The sequence below is a fragment of the Piliocolobus tephrosceles genome, chromosome 21, assembly GCF_002776525.5.
Source record: "Piliocolobus tephrosceles isolate RC106 chromosome 21, ASM277652v3, whole genome shotgun sequence".
Classification (NCBI taxonomy): domain Eukaryota; kingdom Metazoa; phylum Chordata; class Mammalia; order Primates; family Cercopithecidae; genus Piliocolobus; species Piliocolobus tephrosceles.
The window spans coordinates 13,818,829-13,844,256 of record NC_045454.1 but is presented as its reverse complement, the minus strand read 5'-3'; the positions used below and the strand labels follow the sequence as shown (position 1 = coordinate 13,844,256).

At 41.7% G+C, this 25,428-nt stretch overlaps 2 protein-coding genes across 4 annotated transcripts in view; both read left to right on the top strand.

The window, feature by feature from the left end:
• The window catches only part of ZNF155 (zinc finger protein 155), a 14,515-nt gene extending 915 nt beyond the window's left edge, over positions 1-13,600 (top strand). For 2 of the 3 annotated variants that reach the window (XM_023190521.1, XM_026448288.1), the window contains exons 2-5: positions 1,901-1,983; positions 4,988-5,114; positions 5,283-5,375; positions 9,854-13,600. In XM_023190521.1, the coding sequence (XP_023046289.1) occupies positions 1,969-1,983; positions 4,988-5,114; positions 5,283-5,375; positions 9,854-11,235 (1,617 nt within the window). In that variant the 5' untranslated portion in view covers positions 1,901-1,968 and the 3' untranslated portion in view covers positions 11,236-13,600. Of the gene's footprint in view, positions 1-1,142; positions 1,984-4,987; positions 5,115-5,282; positions 5,376-9,853 lie in introns of those variants that run through there. The other variant, XM_031934916.1, reaches the window with a different exon arrangement.
• Positions 13,601-17,040: 3,440 nt separating this feature from the next.
• On the top strand, positions 17,041-25,380 carry ZNF230 (zinc finger protein 230). Its single transcript, XM_023190522.1, has 5 exons — positions 17,041-17,221; positions 20,777-20,859; positions 22,560-22,686; positions 22,848-22,934; positions 24,004-25,380. Exons 2-5 carry the CDS (start codon positions 20,845-20,847, stop codon positions 25,197-25,199), a joined length of 1,425 nt encoding a protein of 474 aa, XP_023046290.1. The 5' UTR covers positions 17,041-17,221; positions 20,777-20,844; the 3' UTR covers positions 25,200-25,380.
• Positions 25,381-25,428: the final 48 nt, after the last annotated feature.

Below are 25,428 nucleotides of genomic sequence, written 5' to 3'. Positions count from 1 at the left end.
ATTATTATTATTATTATTATTATTATTATTATTATTATTATTATTATTATTATAGAACGAGGTTTGTTCTGTCGCCCAGGCTGGAGTGCAGCAGTGGCACGATCTCGGCTCACTGCAACCTCCGCCTCCCGGGTTCAAGTGATTCTCCTGCCTCAGCCTCCCGAGTAGCTGGGATTACAGGCATGCGCCACCATGCCCGGCTAATTTTTGTATTTTTAGTAGAGACGGGGTTTCACCATATTGGCCAGGGTGGTCTCAAACCCTTGGTCCCAAATGATCCATCCGCCTCGGCCTCCCAAAGTGCTGGAATTACAGGTGTGAGCCACCGCGCCCAGCCGGTGTTTTTCTTTTACAGAGATGTTCACCTCAACCAAGAGTGTATAGGATGTATCCTTGGGCATGGATGTTGATAATAATTAAGCCTTAATTGGTAACTTCACTCTAAGGGCTTTATGGCAATAAATACATTTACAGCACACCGTGCCTCTGTGAAAAGTTATTGCTCTTTCCCCCCGCTTTTTTTTTTTTTGGAGACGGAGTCTCACTCCGACGCCCAGGCTAGAGTGCAGTGGCGGGATCTGGGTTCAATGCAATCGCCATCTCCCAGGTTCAAGCGATTCTCCTGCCTCAGCCTCCTGAGTCGCTGGGATTACAGGTGTGCACCACCATGCCCGGCTAATTGTTGTATTGCTAGTAGAGACGGGGTTTCACCATGTTGGTCAGGCTGGTCTCGAACACCTGACCTCGTGATCCGCCTGCCTCAGCCTCCCAAAATGCTGGGATTACAGGCGTGAGCCTCCAAGCCGGGTCATTCTTTTCCATTTTAAACATGGATCATTGTGGAGCAGTTTAAAATTAGATAAATAGGAGGAGAAAACATGTTTTAAATTACCCGTGAATCCAAGATGTAAAGGTGGTAACAGTCTGATACAAGTTATAGAACTTTCAGTTCTCCCCCCTTTCCTTTTAGTCTTTCTTTATGTCTATTTGTATATTTATTTATAAGCATTTGAAAAATTGTTATAATATCTTATTGTGTTTTCCCATGTTTCTTTAACCATGGAAATTTTTAAACACTGCTAATGGAGAATGAACTAGCAAACTACCATATTATATAATGCTCATCCTTATTATTCCCATTGTTACCGTTCTTATGACTATTTCCTGATAGTTTAAAACTTTTCATTTTTATATCATTTCAAAGCTATAGAAAAGTTGCAAAAATAGTGTAAGGAATTCTCATATACTCTTTACCCAAATTTGCCAATTGTTTACATTTTTTCCTGTTTTGCCATCATCATGATTCAGTTTAGACCATTTTCATCTCCCAACTGGACTCTTTGTGCCCACTTACAGTTAAAACTCATTTTCAGGCCGGATATGGTGGCTCATGCCTGTAATCTCAGCACTTTGGGAGGCCAAGGTGGGAGGTATAGCTTGAGCTCAGGAGTTTGAAACCAGCTCAGGCAACATAGCAAGACCCCATCTCTTAAAAAATAAAAACTCATTCTCACCTCAAATCTGGAGCAACCATTAACTTATTTTCTCTCTATATAACTGTTATCTGTTCTAGATATTTCATATAAATGGGATCATATAATCCATGGGTTTTGTGATTTTCATTTAGCATGATGTTTCCAAGCTTTGTGCATGTTGTAGCTTGAGTCAGCACTTCATTCCTTTAAATTTCCAAATAAGATTCCATTGTATGGATATGCCACCATTTGCCTATCCATTTACCCAGAGGAAGGCATCTTGGTTGTGTGCAGTTTGGAGTTATTATGAATAATGCTGCTGTGATCGTTCATGTGCTAATTCACAACATACATCTGTATTGTTGGGTGTCATCCGTGGCAACCCTTTCATGTCTCTTTTTGCTGCATACTGTGGCATGTTTCAGGCAGGATTCCTCCTTCCTTCAAACTGCATCACTCAGGAGTCTGCAAATTCCCCAAAGTAGGAGGAAAAATGACCACATTCAAGGTGAGTGGGGCATGCCTCTCTTGCTGTTAAAATTCCATGTCACTACTCATATTGTCATGTGTTTTTCTCTGTCATGAGAAGACTCAAGGGGAAAACAGGCATTTGGGGACCTGTTGTGTGCCAGGTGCTTCCTTATCTCTTTTGTGTTGACTGCAATTGGTTTTTGGTTTTGTTTTCGTTTGGTTTTTACCATTATTTATTTTATGGAGTATGAAAATTAGTAGAAATGAACAGTGCTCCCACTTCCTTACCTCCCCTCTCTCAAATTATCCATTTTTATCTTCTCTTGCTGTTTGTCATGTACATTCATAACTGTATTTGTATTGATGATACACATCTAACTGTAAACTGTGCTCTTTTTATATGTTATATAATCTTCCATTTTTATGGTTGCATCATATTCCTATTACATTGATGTCTTTTTATTTATAACTACCTCACGCTCATAGACTTATTTTAAGCAACACTGCAGTGACAGCTTTCCTATCTATAACCTTTTCCCACAAAATTAATTTTGACAACCATATGCCATTTTAGCTCAATTTTGAAAGGGTACTTTTGATATGTACCACATTGGCTGTTGTGCAGATAGAATATTTTAATTGGGCACAGAACAACAGGATATAACTGCTGCTCCACACAAATATTGTTGGAGTTTTCACACTGGAAGAGCTAGATTCTGTGTTCTCCTTGTCTCAGTCATACTTTGCGTGTGCTTTATTTACTGGTCTCTTCTAATTCACTTATGTAGTAAGCAGTTTAACCAAAGTAGTAGAAAACCTTCATTTAAAATGTCCAGTGATACTAAGATTTGCCAGTCACTTGTGTTCTGTTACTACGTTTACTCCTCAGAGCAGCAGAATGAGGAGGTTCCTGGTCTCTTCTTCTTCTTAAACAGGTGAAATATGAGAAACCTGCTCAGGGGTACACAGGCAACCAAAGGTCACGAGTGTTAGCCATTTGGCTGAAGTGAAAAAGAGAGACAAGGAGAGAGACAGAATTCTCCATTGAGCAACCTGTGCCCTGTGGTGTGGGTGTCAGGAGTGCCCTGTTGAGTGATGGTGTCCCTAGTGGTGCTGCTCCTCCCTGTCCCTACTTGGTGTGACTTCTTGTCACATGTCACTCTAACATGGCATCTACTCAAGCACTGAAGTACACTGATTACCATAGTTGTTATAGAAAATCTTTAAATCCCTTATGGCAAAAGATGCCTCACACAATGTTACCAGAAGAAATAATGACCTGGGGCAGAAATGTTTGCCACATGGATACCTAAAGAAAATAAAATTCAAAATCAAAACCTTGAGCACAGAATAAAGGAAAAACTCCAAACAGATAGGAACAAAGGACACTAAAAGGCCAGTGTAAAAGGAGAACTAGAGATGTCCAATAACCTTCAAAAGTGATGGTTTTCATTTATAATCAAATAAGTGAGAATAATAGAACAAATTGTTCCCCCAATCAGATTACCAAGACTGTGGGAATATTTATAACCTGCTCTTGGCCATGATAAAGAGAAGCAAAGTACTTGTATTCTGTTCAAAGACTATGGAGGTAGGTAAAAAACTGGGAAGAAAGCATGCAGTTATATGATCACAGTTCTAAATGTGCTTATTTTTTGATGTTTTAATTTTCTTTTGAAATTATTATTTCAAACAATGAGAGAGGAGAGTAAGATGTTCTTACGTCTTACTACATCATTACTTAATGATCTCTTCACAGGATTGATCATGGAAAATATGTAAAATTAAATATTCTTTACTGTAGCTAAAACTAGGTCATCAGTTCTCTGGAATACTATGCAGCCATGAAATAGATAATGCTAGTAAAAACAGTAAAAATGATTCCAGCTAATGTTCATTAAACACTTAGTCAGTGGTACAGATGTTTCCAAATGCTATGTATTTCCTTGTTTAATCCTTTAAAATACTGTGCCAAATAAGGACTATTATTTAGAGAGGAAACTAATTCCTGTAGGCAAACATGTCAAAGGCCACACAGCTAGGAAGGGGCAGACCCTTAGGAAGTGCAATGATGCATTCTGGTTTCTGATCAGGACACTGAGGACTGCAATTAACATTTGTGGTTTGTACCTTGAGAGTAGAGGACACACTACATAACTGTCCCACACAGCTGTCCACACAGGTACTGTGGAGTAGGTTCACTGTGCACTGATTATCAACTTGTGTGAGTCCTGAGAGACAGAACACGATCTCATTCAACAGATTACGTGAAGCAGATTTGTTACCTACAGATTGGCAGCAAGGGAGCACAGACGTGTAGGATACACTGTGAGGTGGGCATCCAAAGTTGAAGAAAACTTCCTGGGGTGGGTAGAATCTTGACCCCATTTCCACCAGAGCAGAAGTACCCCAGAAGGCAGCCCAGGTTATATACCTCAGGGGCAACACGACTTACTGGGCACTTTCTCCCTAACTCAAGACGTTATCTTCCCTAGGAAGGACAGGAACATTGCATTACTAGCATGTTCTATGTTTATTCTTCAGAACTATAAGCAAGAAAGAATGATTCAAGGCCACCCTGAAAATTACCCACAGTTACCTAAAACTTGTTAATTTAGCAAATACTAAAGAAAAGCGATAGCAACCAGGGTTTGAATATGAGAGAGGACAATAGGCCTTACCCAACAAGGTTGGGACGAATTGTTTAATGTTGCTGGGGCAGTTGGCAAGATTTGTTGAACCTATATATAGGTAGCCCAGAATGCAGCATGTAGAGTGCCACAGGGTTACATACAAGTAGACTAGATGAGTGCACAGAGTAAATGTGCAGGACTTCATCATTGCACTTCTGGTGGAGTTCAGGTAAATCAGTGTATGTCATTGTCAGGATATAGGCAGAATGAGTGGGAAATCTCTAAGTTCACCTACTTCTCTCAGAATTGAGAACAACTTTCCACTCATCCCCTTCCCTTGGTCAATGCCACTTCTCCCGCAGTAGTCCTTGGTCATAAGATTGAAGTTATGTCTTCTTGATGTTGTAGGAGGCAGTGACCTTCAAGGACGTGGCTGTGGTCTTCACTGAGGAGGAGCTGGGGCTGCTGGACCCTGCCCAGAGGAAACTGTACCGAGATGTGATGCTGGAGAACTTCAGGAACCTGCTGTCAGCGGGTGAGCATGGGCGTCTTTTGTAACAGAACATCAGGCCCCAGGAGTGGCTTTGTACCTTAGAGTGTTCAAGTTTCAGTGTGCATTGGGAATCTAAATTTCCAGTAAATTTTGCGTAAATACTACCACAGAACGTGTTGGGATTCAGCACGTGACCTTACCTATTCACAGGGCATCAACCATTCCACCAAGATACTTTCCACTTCCTAAGGGAAGAAAAGTTTTGGATGATGGAGACAGTAACCCAAAGAGAAGGGAATTCAGGTAAGAACTAAGCATCATCTTTGTACATACTCTCCTACCTGTTGTGCTTCTGTCTGTGCCGATTTGCATTGCTCTAATGTAAATGACCACATCTCCTTCAGGATTATTACAGCTGCCTTCCAGTTGGTGGCCCTGTTCCCCCCCCTCCCCCCCTAATGTCTGTTCTCATGGCAGCCAAAGCAATCCTTAGGAAATGGAAGTCAGATTGTCATTCCTCTCCTCAAAAGCTTTTATGACTTCTTATTTTTATTAATGTTACAACCTCTTTAAGTGCATCTTAGAGACCTATGTGGTCTGCTCTTCATCCCATTCTGCCTCTCTGACTACATATGTCCTTTCCCTCTTTCTCCATCATTTCCAGCCACATTTTCTTCCCTGCTGTTTCTGTCCTGCCAAGGACACTGTATTGCCTGTTGTGGTAACCAATGGCCACAAACTTAGTGGAGTAAACAAAAATATTTATTATCTCTTTGTTCTTTAGGCCTGAAGTCTGATACATTTCACTGGGCAAAAATCAAAGCATCCCTAGGGCTTTGTTCCTGCCTGGATGTTCTTGGAGGGAAAGCTTCACTTTGGTTTACCAGTGTCTAGGCACTGTCCACACTCCCTAGCTCTTGTTTCACGTCTCCATCTTCAAAGGCAGCTACTTTGCATCTCTGACCATTCTTCCATAATCCCATTCCCTCTGCCACTCTTCCTAAGCCTCTGCCCTCTACCTTTCAGGTCCCTTGTGATTGTATTGGTCACTCCTGCATAATCCAGGATGATCTTCCTGCCTTCTGCTTAGGTGACTAATGACCTTTATGGCCTCTGCCATTTTAATCCCCCTTGCTGTGTAACATAATAGGAAGGCTGACTGTGTATTGCAGAACAGTTTTTTTGGCCTGCTGATTGCTGCTTACCCAATTCTGACTTTCTTAGGTTCCCTTGACATTACTGGTTTTAGGAGCATACAATTGACCCACGTCCCATGGAAACTTCTAAGCATTGTTTTTATGACCACACTGAGTAAAATGCCTTCCTTGAGACTTACCCTGGAGCTTTCTGGGAAGAAATTCTTTTTGAATGAGGGTTTCCAGCTACATTTCCTTCAAAAGATTTACCCATCTGCAGTCCATTTGCCTTTTCCAAAGTCTATATGCACTTCACTGGCCCCAGTTTCCTCCTTCTTCTTACTAGAAGGGGGAAGAATGAGGATTAGGGGACACAAGTCACGTAGCTGAACATTTACTTTATTTCTGGTCCTCTTTCTTCATAAATGTGTATATTTCTGCATCTTTATGTCATACAAGTTTTGTCAAAAACATTAAAGATAGATTTTTACACAATTTTTTCTTGATTTTTAGAGATTTAGTGCTGTATTTTGAACTGGTGAACTTTATGACCTGGTAGGAATTGGGAAACTGCCTTCTCAAACTAGAAACATCCTGAAGATTCTCCTTTCTCCCTAAAGATCTCTTATTTATTTAATTTATTTTTGAGATGGAGTTTTGCTCTTGTCGCCCAGCCTGGAGTGCAATGGCGCGACCTCGGCTCACAGTGACCTCCACCTCCTGGGTTCAAGTGATTCTCTTGCCTCAGCCTCCCAAGTAGCTGGGATTATAGGTGCCCGCCACCACACCTGGCTAATTCTTGTATTTTTAGTAGAGGTGGGGTTTTACCACGTTGGCCAGGCTGGTCTCAAACTCCTGACCTCACGTGATCCGCCCGCCTCGGCCTCCCAAAGTGCTGGGATTACAGGCGTGAGCCACCACGCCCAGCCAAGACCTCTTATTTATAAGTGACAGTGTATTATATATATATCCGTGTACTACTGTATACCAATAGGTACACGCTTACCTATTAATCCTTTCCAAGATTCAACCTGTGCAACTTGACTTTCCCTTGGAAGAATTTACTTAATTCAGGACTTGGTATTAGCCTGATAAATTTTTGAATGTTTTGTGAGTATGAGCCATAGTAAGAAGCACATGTTTCCATATAACCCGGACAAACACTTTTCATGCCTATAGATGTGTATGAGTGACTCTAGGAGGCATTTCATGGAATGGTCACTTTCCTGCTTGTCATGATGCTGTGATAATTTACATTCCAGTTCTTTTTTGTAAATGTTTATTGCAGAGTTTAACTGTATTTCATAGCTCACTAATGTGTAGTCTTCACTATAAAAAGTTATAAAGTCCTATTTATCTGCATCATAGGCTTTATTTTCATTCCATGTGATTCTTCACATTTTTGATTGTCTGATCAGGAGCATCCTCCTTTGTGGACTCCTGGAAGGACAGCCTTTCAGATTCCCCTCAGAACTGCAGTTGTCTGTCCCTGTGCTCTTTCAGATAACCAAGTTACCGTCCATATCAATACAGAAAAGTAAGATTAAGCATTTTACACATGCTGTGCAAAATTCTTGTGCAGGGATACTTTGAACGTGTATGTAGAAACACTACGAGGTGTTTAATGTTTAACATTGTGAAGTGTTCAACCAACTACAAAATTTACTGAGACGTTTTACAGAGAACTGCTCTAACTTCACACCAACTGCAAATTCGGGAGGTTTTCTTTTTTTTTTTTTTTTTTGAGACGGAGTCTCGCTCTGTTGCCCGGGCTGGAGTGCAGTGGCCGGATCTCAGCTCACTGCAAGCTCCGCCTCCCGGGTTTACGCCATTCTCCTGCCTCAGCCTCCCGAGTAGCTGGGACTACAGGTGCCCGCCACCTCGCCTGGCTAGTTTTTTGTATTTTTTAGTAGAGACGGGGTTTCACCATGTTAGCCAGGATGGTCTCGATCTCCTGACCTCGTGATCCACCCGTCTCGGCCTCCCAAAGTGCTGGGATTACAGGCTTGAGCCACCGTGCCCGGCCTGGGAGGTTTTCAAAACTACCTTCACATTCAATAATTTTCTAAGCTCTCAGAACTCACTGAATACTTTTATTCTCACTGACTGATTTTTACAGGGAAAAGATGTATATTATACTTAGAGAAAAACCAAATAAGACAGGGTCCAGATGAGAAGAACCAAATGAGGACCTTCTATTGTATTCTCTTGGCAGAATAGGATGTGTTACATTCCCAGGATTAAGGTATGACTTAGACTCAAAGTACTGTCAGTCACAGAAACTCACCTGAGTGCTGGGATCCAGAGTAATTATTGGGTCTCCATTACGGAGCCATTATTGGTTGATTGATTCCTAGGTGATTAATCAGTCTCCTGGTCTGCTAACTCTCTGTGACCTAAAGCTCCACCTTAAATCACATTGCTGTTATTTCTGACATGGAGAGGAGCATCTCCCACCCCCAAGCCCCCAAAGGATTTGCCAGCTATAACCTTAAATTATATTGTTTCACTATGCAGAGTGATCCAGTGTTTGCCCTCAAGCCAACCAAGACACTCTCCTGAGGTATGACACTTCAGGATCCTAGAGATTACCTTTCAAATGCTGAGGACAAAGTCCCAACTTCTTTTTGGTTAACTTTTTTTTTTTTTTTTTTTTTTTAGGCAGAGTCTCACTCTGTCTCCCAGGTTGGAGTGCAGTTGCACGATCTCAATCTCAGCTCACTGCAACCTCTGCCTTCCAGGTTTAAGCAAGTCTCCTGCCTCAGCCTCCTGAGTAGCTGGGTCTACAGTCATGTGCCACCACGCCTGGCTAATTTTTGTATTTTTAGCAGAGACAGGGTTTCAAGGCCAGGCTAGTCTTGATAGTCTTGAACTCCTGACCTCAAGTGATCTGCCCACTTCAGCCTCCCAACCCAAAGTGCTGGGATTACATGTGTGAGCCACTGCACCCAGCATTCTTTTTTTTTTTTTTTTTTTTTTTTTTGAGACAGGGTCTTGCTCTGTCACCCAGGGCTCACTGTAACTTCCACCTCCCAGGCTCTTCCACCTCCCACCTCAGCCTCCCAAGTAGCTGGGACTACAGAGTATGCCACCACTCCTGGCTCGTTTTTGTAGTTTTAGTAGAGACAGGGTTTCGCTATATTGCCCAGGCTGGTCTCAAACTCCTGGACTCAAATGATCAATCCCAAAGTGCTGGGATGACAGGTTTGAGCCACCGCACCTGACCTAGGTTAACTTCTTTATAAGGACATACAGCATAAACACAAATATACAAAGTATTGATTATGTTATTGCTTTTCCTTAAAGCTCCTTTTGATTCATATTTCATTATGTACATAAATTTTTATTTTCATAATTTATCACGCAAGATTTTAGACTAGGAAATTCATTAGAAATAGTAACAAGTTAAATGTATATCATATTTTTAAATTAAGTCTATTGTTTCTATCAAGGATTTTACATGTGAGACATGATGTGGTTCTGAATTGGCCTCATGCAAACCAGAAATCAGGGTGTACTTGGAAAACACAAACTGAACGTTCTCTGTATTCATTGAAGTTTAATGTCATGTCCTAAGTGTGAAACCTTGAGAGCACTGAATAAAGGCTTTACCTGTACACATCTCTTAAATCTGTGTCCTTATAGGAGGCAAGATCCAAACTGAGTTGGAGTCTGTTCCAGAAGCAGGAACACAGGAAGAGTGGTCTTGCCAGCAAATCTGGGAACAAATTGCAAAAGATTTAACCAGGTCTCAGGACTCTATCATAAATAACTCTCAGTTCTTTGAAAACAGTGATGTCCCCTCCCAGGTTGAAGCGGGACTGCCCACAATTCACACAGGACAGAAACCTTCCCAGGGTGGGAAGTGTAAACAGTCCTCCGATGATGTTTCCATCTTTGATCTTCCCCAGCACTTATATTCAGGAGAGAAGTCTCACACATGTGATGAGTGTGGAAAAAGCATCTGTTACATCTCAGCTCTTCGTGTTCATCAGAGGGTTCACATGGGAGAGAAACTCTTTACGTGCGATGTGTATGGCAAGGAATTTAGTCAAAGCTCACATCTGCAGACTCATCAGAGAGTCCACACTGGAGAGAAACCATTCACATGTGAGCAGCGCGGGAAAGGTTTCAGTCGTAGATCAGCACGTAATGTTCATCATAAATTACACACAGGAGAGAAACCTTACATTTGTGAAGCATGTGGGAAGGCCTTCATTCATGATTCCCAGCTTAAGGAACATAAGAGAATCCATACTGGGGAGAAGCCATTCAGATGTGACATGTGTGGCAAGAGCTTCCATTTTAGGTCAAGACTTAAGAGCCATTTCATGGTTCACACAGGAGAAAAACCATTTAGGTGTGATACATGTGATAAGAGCTTTCATCAGAGATCAGCACTTAATAGGCATTGCATGGTCCACACCGGAGAGAAACCGTACAGATGTGAGCAGTGTGGAAAAGGCTTCATTGGTAGGCTAGATTTTTATAAGCATCAGGTGGTCCACACAGGAGAGAAACCATATAATTGTAAAGAATGTGGGAAGAGCTTCAGATGGTCCTCATGCCTTTTGAACCATCAGCGAGTCCACAGTGGAGAAAAAAGCTTCAAATGTGAAGAATGTGGGAAGGGATTTTATACAAATTCACAACTGTCTTCCCATCAGAGATCCCACAATGGTGAAAAGCCATATAAATGTGAGGAATGTGGGAAGGGCTACGTTACTAAGTTTAATCTTGACTTGCACCAGAGGGTCCACACGGGAGAGAGACCTTATAATTGTAAGGAATGTGGGAAGAGCTTTAGCCGGGCCTCAAGTATTTTGAATCATAAGAGACTCCACTGCCAGAAAAAACCATTCAAATGTGAGGACTGTGGAAAGAGGCTTGTACACAGGACACACCGTAAAGACCAACTGAGAGACTACAGTGGGGAAAACCCATCCAAATGTGAGGATTGTGGGAAACGCTACAAGAGGCGCTTGAATCTAGATATACTTTTATCGTTATTTCTAAATGACACATAATTATTCATATTTATGGGGTACAATGTGGTTTTACTGTGTGCATATAATTTATAGTGATCAAATCAGTGTAATCGGTGTATCTGTCACCTCAAATATTTACCATTTCTTTGTGTTGGAAAATTCAAAATCCATTTAAGAGGAGTTAGTAGACAGCAAGGGAAGGGTCCCTGGAGTTCCCTCACTGCACGGGGCAGTGCCTCATCACCACATAACATAAAAAGCAGCCTGGGGAAGAAAATCAAGCTATAGGCACGGATAAGGGAACTAGCACAGGGGATTGTGCCTGGAGACATGCCCATGGCTGCACAGATAGAAGAACCTCCAGCTCACTCAGGTAAAAACTCGCACAAACCTCCAGCTCACTCAGTTAAGGGAACAAGACCTGACACAGAAATGCTTTTGTCCTTTGTATAATCAGCAGGCTCCCAGGAAAAAGTTTCTTCTTTTATGGGCATGAACATAGTGGGTTTCAGTAGGTTCAGGTTGGCACTTTCCTTTGTGGAAAAGGAAAAGCCCAGCCTCTATAAATCATCGCTTCAGCTCCTGATTGGTTCAAGGCCAAGCTGAATAACCCTTATGAATCATCAGTTCAGCTCCTGATTGGTCCCAGGCTAAGCTGAATAACCCTTATGAATCATCACTTCAGTTCCTGATTGGTCCCAGGCCAAGGTCCCAGACCAAGCTGAATCACCCTTTCTCCAGGACAGCCCTCAGGCTAAGCGCATTCCTTCCCCTTCCCAGTCCATAAAAACTCCAGACCCCAGCCTCATAGTGGGCAACTTAGTTGGGTCCCCATCTCCACTGTGGAGAGCTTTTTTTCTTTCACTTTTTAAACTTTCACTCCAATTTCACCCTTGTGTCCGTGCTTCTTAATCATCTTGGACGTGAGATTAAGAGCTCTGAGTGATACATCACAAGAGAGACTGCTACAGTGTGGTGCATTTGTGAGACTACAACACATTTTTAGCAATTTGTAAATAATTGTTGATGATAGTCACCTTTAGTGCTGCAGAACAGTATAAATTCTTCCTCTCTACCTCTTTTGTATCTGTTAGCCAACCTTTGGCCATCTCACCTACCTCCTACACTTCCTTGCCTTTACACCCACTGTTCTACTCTCTACTACGAACTCAGCTTTTTTTAACTTCCATATGAGTGAGGTCAGTATTTCTCTTTCTTTGCTTGGCTTATATTACTTAACGATGTCCTTGAAAACTCATCCATGTTGCCACAAATGATAAAATTTTGTTTCCTTGTTATGTCTAAGGAGGATTCCATTGTGTATATATGCCACCTTTTCTTCATTCATGTATTGATAGACACTTAGGTGGATTCCATATCCTGGCTTTTGTGAGTAGTGCTACAATGAACCTGGGAGTGCAGATATCTCCTTGACATACTGATTTCCTTTCATTTGGATATACCAATAGTGGAATTGCTGGATCACTTGAATTTTATTAGGCTTCAGAAGCTCCACATGGGAGAGAAACTACAGAAGTGTGGGGAGGGTGGTATGTGCTTCATTTAGGCCTCAAGTCTTCAACTTTAGAGTGTCCACATTGGCGAGAAGCCTCAGTAATGTATGTAATACAAAGTTTTTACTCAGTTTTCATGACTACAATCTCACCTAAGCATTCACAAAGGGGAGAAACATTAAAATATAAGGCACATAGAAAGCAGTTCCCTTTGAGTTCGTATCTTGTAATTTATCACAGAATCCATGCTGATGATACATTTCATCCAGTCCTGTAGGAGAAAAAACATTTGTTTAAGTTAAAACCTTTTTCAGCCATAGCTCAGCATACCCCAGTGGTCCTGGGACTGTCATAGTGGAGTTGTGCTTGTTAAGTTGTGCAGCAGGGTTTCAAAAAAAAGTTTGACAGTTACAGTTATTCAGGAGACAGGCCTTAGAACAAGAGTTCATTCATGCATTTACAAAACTCTAATCATGAACATATCAAAGTTGATTACCAGTAGAATGTCAGCAACATGAGTTTTCTGTTGTATCTTCACAACTTTTAACACTGATTATCATTTTCTGTTCACTGTTAAAAGAATCAAAAGGAGCAAACATGATGTTTTTAAATTGTATCTAAGAGAGGAAATCTACAAATAATTCAGGGACACCTGAGTTGAAATGCAGAGTACACTAAATACTGCATTCACAGCATTATTTTGATAATATCTGTTCCCATTTGGTTCCTGTCTTCCCCTCCTCCTCTATTCAGAAGTTGTATTCTTAGTATTTGTGGCTTTGTGTAGTGTTCCATTGGTTGAATACAATATAAATTCATTTTTTCTCACAGGATAAAACATTGTAATAAATTCAACACAACATCTTAATAATTTCAAAAGTCTAATACCATAAGTCTTTTCCAATTATAATCTAGATCACAAAAACTGAAATTCAATCACATCATGAAAAGTGGACAATTCACAAGTATGTGGAAACTAAACAACACACTCTTTTTTTTTTTCATAATTTAAGTTCTAGGGTACGTGTGAACAACGTGCAGATTTGTTGCATATGTATACATGTGCCATGTTGGTGTGCTGTACCCGTTAACTTGTCATTTACATTACATATATCTCCTAATGCTATCCCTCCCATCTCCCCATACCCTACAACAGGCTCCGGTGTGTGATGTTCCCCACCCTGTGTCCAAGTGTTCTCATTGTTCAATTCCCACCTATGAGTGAGAACATGCAGTGTTTGGTTTTCTGTCCTTGCAATAGTTTGCTCAGAATGATGGTTTCCAGCTTCATCCATGTCCCTACAAAGGACATGAACTCATTCTTTTTCATGGCTGCATAGTATTCCATGGTGTATATGTGCCACATTTTCTTAATCTAGTCTATCATTGATGGACATTTGGGTTGGTTCCAAGTCTTTACTATTGTGAATGGTGCCTCAATAAACATACGTGTGCATGCAACACACTCTTAAATAATATGTCAGAGTAAATCAGGAGTGAAATTAGGAAATACCTGGAGACAACTGAAAACGAAAACAATGGCCAAAACTTTTGGAGTGAGGCAAAAGCAGTAGAAGGAGGGAAATTTATACCTGCAAGTGCTTATATTAAAAAAGGAGAAAGATCTGACATCCACAGCCTAATTTTATTTTCATGAACTAAAAAAAGAGATTAGGAGGGAAATAATAAAGATTAAAGTATTAATAAATAAAATAGAGAAGAAGAATACAAAGAAAATCAACCAAACCAAGAGTTGGTTATTCTGAAAGACTAACAAAATTGTGAAAACTTTAGCAGGACTGACTAAAAAATTAAGACTCAAGTAACTAAAATCAGAAACAAAAGCGGGGACATTATTACCAATTTTTACAGAGGTGAGCCACAGCACCCAGCTGGATGTTTGTATATGGTGTAAGGAAGGGGACCAGTTTCAATCTTCTGCATATGGCTAGCCAGTTATCCCAGCAGGACTTATTGAATAGGGAGTCCTTTCCCTGTTGTTTTTGTTAGTGTCATCCGTGACATGGTTTGGATGTGTCCCCACCCAAATCTCAGCTTGAATTGCATCTCCCAGAATTCCTATGTGTTGTGGGAGGAACTCCACAGAAAGTCAGAATTATTAAGTAAAAGGGAAACAGAACTAAGAATTTTAAAAATTCACAGCCTATCTACTTTGGAAAAAAATTAGAAAGCCTGTTCTGGATAAAACAAGGATAGAGATAAGCAATCGATTTATGAGATTAGTTTGGATTGGTTATGTCAACTGAAGGCAGGACCTGCTGTCCAAAACACTGGAAGAATGACCCCAAAGGCATCTCAGAGATCACAGAGGCTGCTCCTCCCATCACAGACCCAGAGTGCAAGGACCTGGGGAGCAGAAGGGATCTTTGATACCAAGTGCCCCTAACCTCTTAGGCTCAGTTCCCTGCATGCTATGATTGAGTGTGTCAATACATTTTATCTTTCGGGAAGGCAGAGTAGATCAAGGCTACAGCTATAACTGGCTTATGAATAGTGATCACTCAATTTTCAGAGAGTGGATGTTTGGCATCCTAAGGTTGGCACAGTCACCTTAATTTTGTGTCTAAACAAAATTATGAAAAGTTTTTAGTTTAGAAAAATAGATAAAAAACAGTAGACTCCATTTTTTTTAAAAGAAGAATATTGGTTTATAGGCCAATGTATGTTTATAGGGAGAAAAAATCAGGTTACCTTCAAAAGAACAGGTTTTTAGATGAATTGTTTCCTAATTTAGCTTTATACTATTATTTTTTAAACCAATGCCAGTTTTTAAATTGCTAACTATAATAAATTGTGTTTCACCACGAAATAGGAAGAAGCTTAAGAAAAAAATTTTTTTAATTATTGAGGTATCTGTTGCCTAGGCTGGAGTGCAGTGGTGGCCTCATAGCTCACTGCAGCCTCACTCAAACTGCTGGGCTTCAGCGATCCTCCCACCTCAGCCTCCTGAGTACTTGGGACTTGTAGTCCCAAGATCAGGCCACCACGCCTGGCCACTTAAAAAAAAATTATAGAGATGAAGTCTCCTTCTGTTGCCCTGGGGGGTCTCCAGTTCCTGGGCTCAAGGGAACGTCCTGCCCTGGCCTCCCAAAGGGCTGGCATTACAGGTTTGAGTCACTGCACTCGGCAAGGAAGAAACTCTTAATAAAACATGCTCCCTCACCTATAGAATCTTCCCGTTTTACTGCATTTACAATCTCAATGTAAGATTGATACCAGTGCCTAGCACTTCATCAGTCATTATTGCTCTGAGGTACTGAGCAATTCACTACATTCGCTGAAATTTGATGTTTCTACATCTAAGGAGAAATATGAATACCATGAAAAGTTTATGGGAAGATAGCTATTCCATGACGACACCGCTTCTCCACTGGTAGTTGTGATCTCAAATGGGGGTGGCTTTTCCTGCCAAATCAGTGGTCCCACAGCTTCTAGAGTAGGGGCTGGTGTTTTCCTGCTCCTCATTGCCCCTCCCAAACCATTCCACCTGGCTCATCCTTTATTTTTATTTTTTATTTTTTATTTTTATTTTTTGAGACGGAGTCTTGCTCTGTCGCCCGGGCTTGAGTGCAGTGGCCAGATCTCAGCTCACTGCAAGCTCCGCCTCCCGGATTTTCGCCATTCTCCTGCCTCAGCCTCCGGAGTAGCTGGGACTACAGGCGCCCGCCACCTCGCTCGGCTAGTTTTTTTTTGTATTTTTTAGTAGAGACGGGGTTTCACCGGGTTAGCCAGGATGGTCTCGATCTCCTGACCTCGTGATCCGCCCGTCTCGGCCTCCCAAAGTGCTGGGATTATAGGCTTGAGCCACCGCGCCCGGCCGACATCCTTTAAACCCTTAGTTTTAACCTCCCATCGTCAGGTTATCCTAATCCTTGAAGACTTTATCTCCTCGTTTGTTCTCTTTCCAATAACACTCCTGTCATCGTGGGAGGCGTTTAGACTTCAGGAATTCCTGTCTATACAATATTTTCGCTCAAAGACTCAGGAAGCGAGAAGGACGACTCACAGCGTCACAGTCCACATTCCCCACCAGGCGCTGAGAGATATGGGATACGTTCCCGGTGGGCATGGCGGTGTGTGTAGTCAACGACCACCGCGGAGTCCAACGCTTCCCGCTGAAGAGTGAGCTTATAGACATTTTCCATTCGCATTGGAGGAAGTGGAGTCCAGACAGATTCTGAGCCGCGGGCAAGTTGGCTTAGGCGGGCGGACGAGTGAATTCTGGGAACTGTAGTCCATCAACTTCATGGAGTGGCGAACCCTTTGACGCCAGCGGTTGAACCGGGGAATTCTGGGAAGTGGAGTCCGGACGCTCTGTGGAGGCGCGAGCGGTTCCGGTCTGTGAGCCTGAGGTTGCTGCTTAACCGCTTAGTTTGAGCCATTTCTGCGTCTAGCGGGCCCTTCTGAACTTGTCACCTTTGCTTGGGGTCTCAACGACCGGATGATCGGTGATCCAAGCAAGGGAAAAGAAGCCTTGGCGGAGAGCGGAGGTTTGGTGGGACGGGGAATGGGGTTTTGTTCCCGTCCACGAAGCTTTCTGGGATGGGGGTGCTGTGCTCGCATCCCGGGGGGTGGAATTGGCGGGATCCTCTGTGCCCTGATCTGAGCGTTTCCAGAACTTTGACCTCGCTCAGCTTGCCTCCCACCCCACCCTACGTGTGCGACTTCTTTCTCGCAGTGTGACGTGGAGTGTTACTTAATGTCCTTATACTTTCCTTTGCTATTTTTTGTAATGGGGACATTAGAACCATCCTAGTAGAATAGTTTTGGGGAACTGAAAGAGGTAAGGCAAATGAGAACCTTAAAGCAGCCCCTGTCACTTGGTGACTGGTGGTCTCTTTTTAATTTCCCGAAGAGGTCAGGTTCCCGGGTGGGGTCACAGCTCCAGCTGCAGGGGCCCTGGTCCTTCTCCCTAATTCCTGCAGGACGCTGGATGATCCCAGGAGGCCTTCTGACCTCTTTTTTAGGAAAGCGAGAATTGCGTCCGCCTTCCGCGAAGGGCGGGGAGCATTTAACTTTTATGGGGGACCGCCATGCAGTCAGGGTATTTCACAACTTTCACCTTCCCCAGCCTGACCTTTCTAAAAGAGCTGCAAGAATGGGGGTTCTTGACTACTGAGGGCAAATCTCTATGTGATTGGGCCTTGATTTTTTTCTTTTACAGAGATGTTCGTTCACCTCAACCGAGAGTGTGTCCTCGGGCATGGGTGTTGATAATCATTAAGCCGTAATCGGTAGCTTCATTCTAAGTGCTTTATACAAATAAATTTAGGCCACACTGTGGCTCTGTGAAGTATTGCTTTTCTCAATTTTAAAGATGAGAGTGAGACACAGGGTGCATAGCACCCAACTAGTGAGAGGTGGAGCTGGGGTTGGAACCTAGGCAGTCCAGGTCAGAGCCTGAGTTGATCATCTCTTGGATACATTCTCATTGAGTCAGAGGAACTAGCTGGACTTGTGGGGAAAGCAAGTTAGGACTTCATTGAAAGGACGCTGAGAGCAAGGCTCATGGGCTTGGACTTCTAGGAATTTTTAAAAATTTTTCTCAACTATTTTGTTTCACGTTTTCCAAGTATTTCGTATTGTTGTGGAACTGTATCATTGTGGACCAGTCTGAAATGCGAGAAATAGGAGTAGAAAAAGTTTTTAAATTACCCATGAATCCAAGATGTAAAGATAGTAACCGTTAAGCTTCTAATTGGTTTCTTTTTAGTCTTTCTTTGCGTCTATTTCTCTATTTGTTTATAAACATTTTTAAAAATTGTTATATTTTAATGTATGTCTTTATAGAAAATTTTAAATACTGCTAATAGAGAATAAACTAGTGAGGTTGGTTGCGGTGGCTCATGCCTATAATCCCAGCATTTTGGGAGGCCAAGGCAGGTGGATCACTTGAGGTCAGGAGTTTGAGGCCAGCCTGGCCAACATAGTGAAACCCCATCTCTACTAAAAATACAAATATTAGCCGGGCTTGGTGGCACATGCCTGTAGTCCCAGCTACTCCAGAGGCTGAGGCAGGAGAATTGCTTAAACCCGGGAGGTGGAGGTTACAGTGAGCCAAGATCACGCCATTGCACTCCAGCCTGGGCAAGAGTGAGACTCAAAAAAAAAAAAAAAAAGAATAAACTAGTGAACTGCCATATTATATCATGCTCAATTTTATTATTCCCATTATCCTTATGACTACTTCCTGATATTTAAAATATTTTCATTTTTATATCATTTAAAAGCTATAGAAAAGTTGCAAAAATTGCATAAGGAGTTCTTATATACTCTATCCAAATTTGCCAATTGTTTACATTTTTCCCGGTTGCTTTGTTGATGACCATCAGCCAAATACCACCAGTAACATAACTAACCAGAGACAGCTGACTATAGCTTTCTGCAGCAAGGAAGCCCACATACCATGGTAAATGCGGGTGTTTTGGTAAGAGGTATTTAGGAAGGGATGGTATAGGGTTTCACATAACATGCTAGATAGTATTAGATATTAAATAATATTGTTATCTATTACATATCAGATCTGTTAAAAGACTACTAGTAGTTGTAGTGTTACTCATTAGATAGTGGTTGGATAGCATATTACCTAACATCCTGTTATCTAATTTGTAGTTAGATATTTAAATTTGTTCAATTTTTCATTTAAAGTCCTATGCCAGGCATGGTGGCTCATGCTTATAATCCCAGCATTTTGGGAGGCCAAGGGAGTGGATCACCTGAGGTCAGGAGTTCCAGACCAGCCTGGCCAACATGGTGACACCCCACCTCTACTAAAAATATAAAAATCAGCTGGGTGTGGTGGCACACACCTGTAATCCCTGCTACTCGGGAGGCTGAGGCAAGAGAATCACCTGAACCCAACAGGCGAAGGTTGCAGTGAGCTGAGATCGCACCACTGCACTCTAGCCTGGGTGACAGAGCGAGACTCCATCTCAAAAAATAAAAAAATTAAGTCCTTATGAGTGTCCCATGCCCTACCCTTCACCTGCAATGCCATTCAAAGTCCAGTTTATGCATTGTCTTTAGTTGTCACATTCCATAGTTTCTTTAGTCTGGAAAGATTCCACAGTCTTTGTCTTTTATAAACATGGTATATTTTTTTTTTTAATAGGAAAGTTATTTTGGAGAAAGATGTTCATTTGGAGTTTGATATATTTCATGTTTAGTTTCAGATTGTGTATTGTTGGTAAGGATATCGCACAAGTGATGAAGTTTCCTCTTTATTGCAACATAACAGGGTTCACATGATGTCGGTTTGTCCCTTCACTGGTGATCTCAACTATGTTCACTTGGCCAAGATGATGTCTTTCAGATTTGTCTGCTATAAAGTTACCTTTTTTAAAAAAACTAAAGTTTCTTATTGGAAGATATATTATTAGTGAGCAATCTACTAAAGATGAGCTTCTGGTTCTCTTCATTTATTCATTTGTTTGTTGAACTATAAATCTGCCAACAATATGGACTCAGAATTCACTCTTATGAAGGTAAATGACACGTGGATTAGCAATTTTTTTTTCAACTCTGTTGAGGTATATTTTACATAAAGCATTCACTCATTTCAGGAGTACAGTGATCTTTAGGAATTTCATAAAGTGGAGTAACCATCATCATAATTCAGAGTCCCCCAGTTGGACTCTGTGCCCATTTACAATTAAACCTCATTCTCACCCCAAATCTGGAGCAACCACTAGCTTACTTTTCCTCTATGTATACATTTGCCTATTCGGACATTTCATATAAATGGAATCATATAATCTATGGATTTTTGTGACTGGCTTCTTTCTGTTAGCATGTTTCCAAGGTTCATGCATGTTGTAGCATGAGTTGGTCCTTCATTCCTTTTAATTTCCAAATTAGATTCCATTATATGGATATGCCATGATTTTTCTATCCATTTACCCAGAGGAAGGCATTTTGGTTGTGCACAGTGTTTGGGTTAGTATGAATAATGCTGCTGTGATCATTCATAATACATGTCCATGTTGCTACACAGCATCCCCAGCCACCTTTTCATGTCTCTTTTTACTGTTTCTGGCATTTTCCAGGCACGATTCCACCTTCCTTCATGCTCCATTACTCAGGACTCTGAAGATTCCAAAAAGTAGGAGGAAAAATGACCACGTTCAAGGTGAGTAGAGCTCACCTCTCTTGCTATTAAAATTCCATCTTATTGCTCATATTGTCATACATTTTTCTCTGTCTTGGGAAGACTCAAGGAGGAAAAGGGCATTTGGGACCTGTTATGTGCCAGTTGCTTCCTTTGTCTCTTTTTTGTTGGCTTTGCATTTGGTTTTTGGTTTTTGTTTTGTTTTTTACCGTTACATTATGGAGTAGAAAAATTAGTAGGAAAGAACAGTGCTCCCACTTCTTTACCTCCTTGCTCTCAAATTAGCCTGTTTTTTCTTCTTGTGCTGTTCCTTGTACATTTGTAACTGTATTTGTATTGATGATGGAGTTCCTTGTGTCAAGAGTGCACTATACACCAAGATAACATGTCCTTCTGGTTTTATTCATACTTGTCCATCAGATAGTTAGTCCCCCTTTCTGTGGAGGCCCACATCACACATGTTGGCTCCATCCCTCTTAGATGCTCCGGGGACCCTCTGACCTACTTCACCCACTTCCTGAGTCCTCTGGCCCTAGGAATGAGCTATTACTTAAGGTGTCTCAATCAGCGGATCATGTGCCAAGCTCCTGTGTTTCCGTATTCTGTCCTCTCTGTCTCAATCCATGTAGCCAGCTCACATCTGGAGGGGTGGCCTGTGTCCCGCTTATCATTCTGTCTTCTTTATAAATCATCAAGCTGCTGTCCAGCCAGCCTGCGTCCCCAGGCTGCCATCACTGCACTGGGCCAATTGCCCAGGATCTAAGTGCTCCCCCTTTGCCGGTCCAGAGTTCTGTCAAATTGGACCTTGCTGGCTGCACCAATTCCATGGAACAGGTTCACTAGTTACAGACTTGGCAAGCCCACCATGAGAGAGCACACTCATATATGACAAATTACATAAAGCAGATTTATTACATATAGGTAGCAAGGGACAACAGAAGCCTATGATCCACTGTGAACCAGTCCCCCAAGGCTCAAGAAAGCTGCCTAGAGTGGGTGGAGTCATGACTGCACATGCCCCATTTGCACCATTCCTGAGCCACCCCAAGAGGCAGCCTGTCCCAGGTTATATGCCTCAGGGGCAACATTACTTACTAAGCAGTTCCTTCCTAACTCAAGATATTATCTTTTATGGATTGGACTAGGATCAAAGAAGGTATAAAAATAAAAAATAAAAATAGAAAGATGTTATCTTCCCTAGTAAGGACATTGCATAACTAGCATATTTATGGTTATTCTTGAGACCTGTAAACAAGAAAGTGGGGAGAATGGATCCAAGGCCACTTTGAAAATAGTTACTTAAAACCTGTTAATTTGGCAAATACTAAAGAAAAGTGATAGCATTCAGGTTTTGGGTCTGAGAGAGGAGGACAATAAGCCTCAACAGACAAGGTTGAGACTGAGTTGCTCATTGTTGCTGGGGCAACTGGGGCAATTGGCAAGATTCATTGAAACCTATATAGGTGTAGCCCAGGATGCACCATTTGAAATCCTAGCGGGTTACTTACAAGGAGACTCAGTAAGTGCACAAAGTAAAAATACAGGAGGTCTTTTTCATGATTGCACTTCTGGTGGAGCTCAGGAAAATCATTGTCAGGATACAGACAGAATGAGTGGGCAATCTATAAGTTGACCTCCACTTCTCTTCTCCGCCTGCTCAATGCCGCTCCTCCCAGTAGTCCATGGTCATAGGATTGAGGTTATGTATCTTGATGTTGTAGGAGGCAGTCACCTTCAAGGACGTGGCTGTGTTCTTCACTGAGGAGGAGCTGGGGCTGCTGGACCCTGCCCAGAGGAAGCTGTACCAAGATGTGATGCTGGAGAACTTCACAAACCTGCTGTCAGTGGGTGAGCACCCTCTGTAATGGAACATCAGGCCCCAGGAGTGGCTTTATATCCTAGAGTATTCAAGTTTGTGTATGCAGTGGGAACCTACATTTCCAATAAATTTTACCTTGATATTACCTAGAATGAATTGGGATTAAGCACATGACTTTGCACATTCACAGGGCATCAACCGTTCCACCCTTTCCACTTCCTAAGGGAAGAAAAGTTTTGGATGATGGAGACAGCAACCCAAAGAGAGGGAAGTTCAGGTAAGAAGCAAGCAGCTGTGCATCCCTGTACATGACTTGCCCATTTGTTTTACTTCTGACTGTGCCCACTTACATCACTCTGATCTAAATTGCCCAATCTCTTTCCTGGTTTATTACAACCCCTTTCTGGCTGGTGGTCCTGTTCCCTCCCTTCCACGCTGACATCTGTTTTCCTCAGAGCAGCCAAAATGATCCTTGGGAAACGCAAGTCAGTTTTCCACTCCTTGGTCCAAAAGCCTGTATGGTTTCTTTATTGGCTTTTAAAGACCCTGTGGTCTGTTCTTCATCCCCTGCTGCCTCTTGACTACATCTGTCTTCTCCTCCTTGCACCATCTTTTCCAGCCATGTTGTCCTCTCTGCTGTTTTTCTGTCCTGTTATGGACACTATATTCCCTGTTGCTGGTAACAACAGACTTCACAGATTAAACAACAAACATTGTTGTTCTTTCTGACATGGGGAGGACAGTCTCCCACCCCTCCCCCGGAAATGAGTGGCCAGCCACAACCCTAAATCATATTGTTTCACTATCCAGAATGATCCAGAGTTGGCACCCTAACAAACAAAGTCACTGTCCCCCAGCATGATATGTCAGGATCCTAGAGATTACCCCTCAGATGCTGAGGACAAAGTCCTGACTTCTTTTTACTTAGGGTAACTTCTATATAAGGATATACAACATAAACACAGACATATAAACTATTGATTTTGTTATTGCTTTTCCTTAAATTTCCCTTTGATTTATATTTCACTATGAACATTTAGTAATTTATCATGCAATTTATCATGCAAGATTTTTGACTGACCAGAAAATTCCTTGGAAATAGTAACTAATTAAATGTATATATTATATCAATTTTTTAATTGAGTCTATTACTTCCATCAAGGATTTTACATATGAGACATGGTGGGGTTATAAATTGGTCACATACAAACTAGAAAACAGGATGCTTGGGGAAAACATAAACTGAACACTCATTAAAGTTGAATGCCATATCCTAAGTGTGAAATCTTTAAAACACTGAACAAAGGCTTCATTTGTCCATATCTCTTCATTCTGTGTCCTTATAGGAGGCAAGACTGTTGTGGAAGCAGGACCACATGAAGACTGCCCTTGCCAGCAAATCTGGGAACAAACTGCAAGTGACTTAACCCAGTCTCAAGACTCCATCGTAAATAATTCTCACTTCTTTGAACAAGGTGATGTCCCCTCCCAGGTTGAGGCAGGACTATCTATAATTCACACAGGACAAAAACCTTCACAGAATGGGAAGTGTAAACAATCCTTCAGTGATGTTGCCATCTTTGATCTTCCTCAGCAGTTACACTCAGGAGAGAAGTCTCATACCTGCAAGGAGTGTGGAAAAAGCTTCTGGTACATCTCAGCTCTTCGTATTCACCAGAGAGTTCACTTGAGAGAGAAACTCTCTAAGTGTGACATGTATGGTAAGGAATTCAGTCAGAGCTCATGTCTGCAAACTCATGAGAGAGTCTACACTGGAGAGAAACCATTCAAATGTGAGCAGTGTGGGAAAGGCTTCAGATGTAGAGCGATACTTCAAGTTCATTGCAAATTACACACAGGAGAGAAACCTTATATTTGTGAGAAATGTGGGAGGGCCTTCATTCACGATTTCCAGCTTCAGAAACATCAGAGAATTCATACTGGGGAGAAGCCATTCAAATGTGAAATATGTGGTAAGAGCTTCTGTCTTAGGTCAAGTCTTAATAGGCATTGCATGGTTCACACAGCAGAGAAACTGTACAAATCTGAGGAGTGTGGGAAAGCCTTCATTGATAGGCTAGATTTGCATAAGCATCAGATGATTCACACAGGACAGAAACCGTACAATTGTAAAGAATGTGGGAAGAGCTTCAGATGGTCCTCATATCTTTTGATTCATCAGCGAATCCACAGTGGAGAAAAACCATACAGATGTGAGGAGTGTGGGAAGGGCTACATTAGTAAGTCAGGTCTTAACTTGCACCAGAGGGTCCACACTGGAGAGAGACCTTATAATTGTAAGGAATGTGGGAAGAGCTTTAGCCGGGCTTCAAGTATTTTGAATCATAAGAAACTCCACTGCCGGAAAAAACCCTTCAAATGTGAGGATTGTGGAAAGAGGCTTGTACACCGGTCATACTGTAAAGACCAACAAGGAGACCACAATGGAGAAAACCCATCCAAATGTGAGGACTGTGGGAAGCGCTACAAGAGGCGCTTGAATCTGGATATAATTTTATCATTATTTTTAAATGATATGTAAGTTGTACATATTTATGAGATATGGTAAGAAATTTTAATATGTGTATACAATGTGTAATGATCAAATTGATGTAATTAGTGTATTACCTTAAACATTTACCATTTCTTTGTTTTGGGAAAATTCAAAATCCATTGTTCTAGCGATTTGAAAAGAAACAATAAATTATTGTTGATTATAGTCACCTTTGGTGCTTTAGAATACTAGAATGTATTTCTCCTATCTAGCTGTA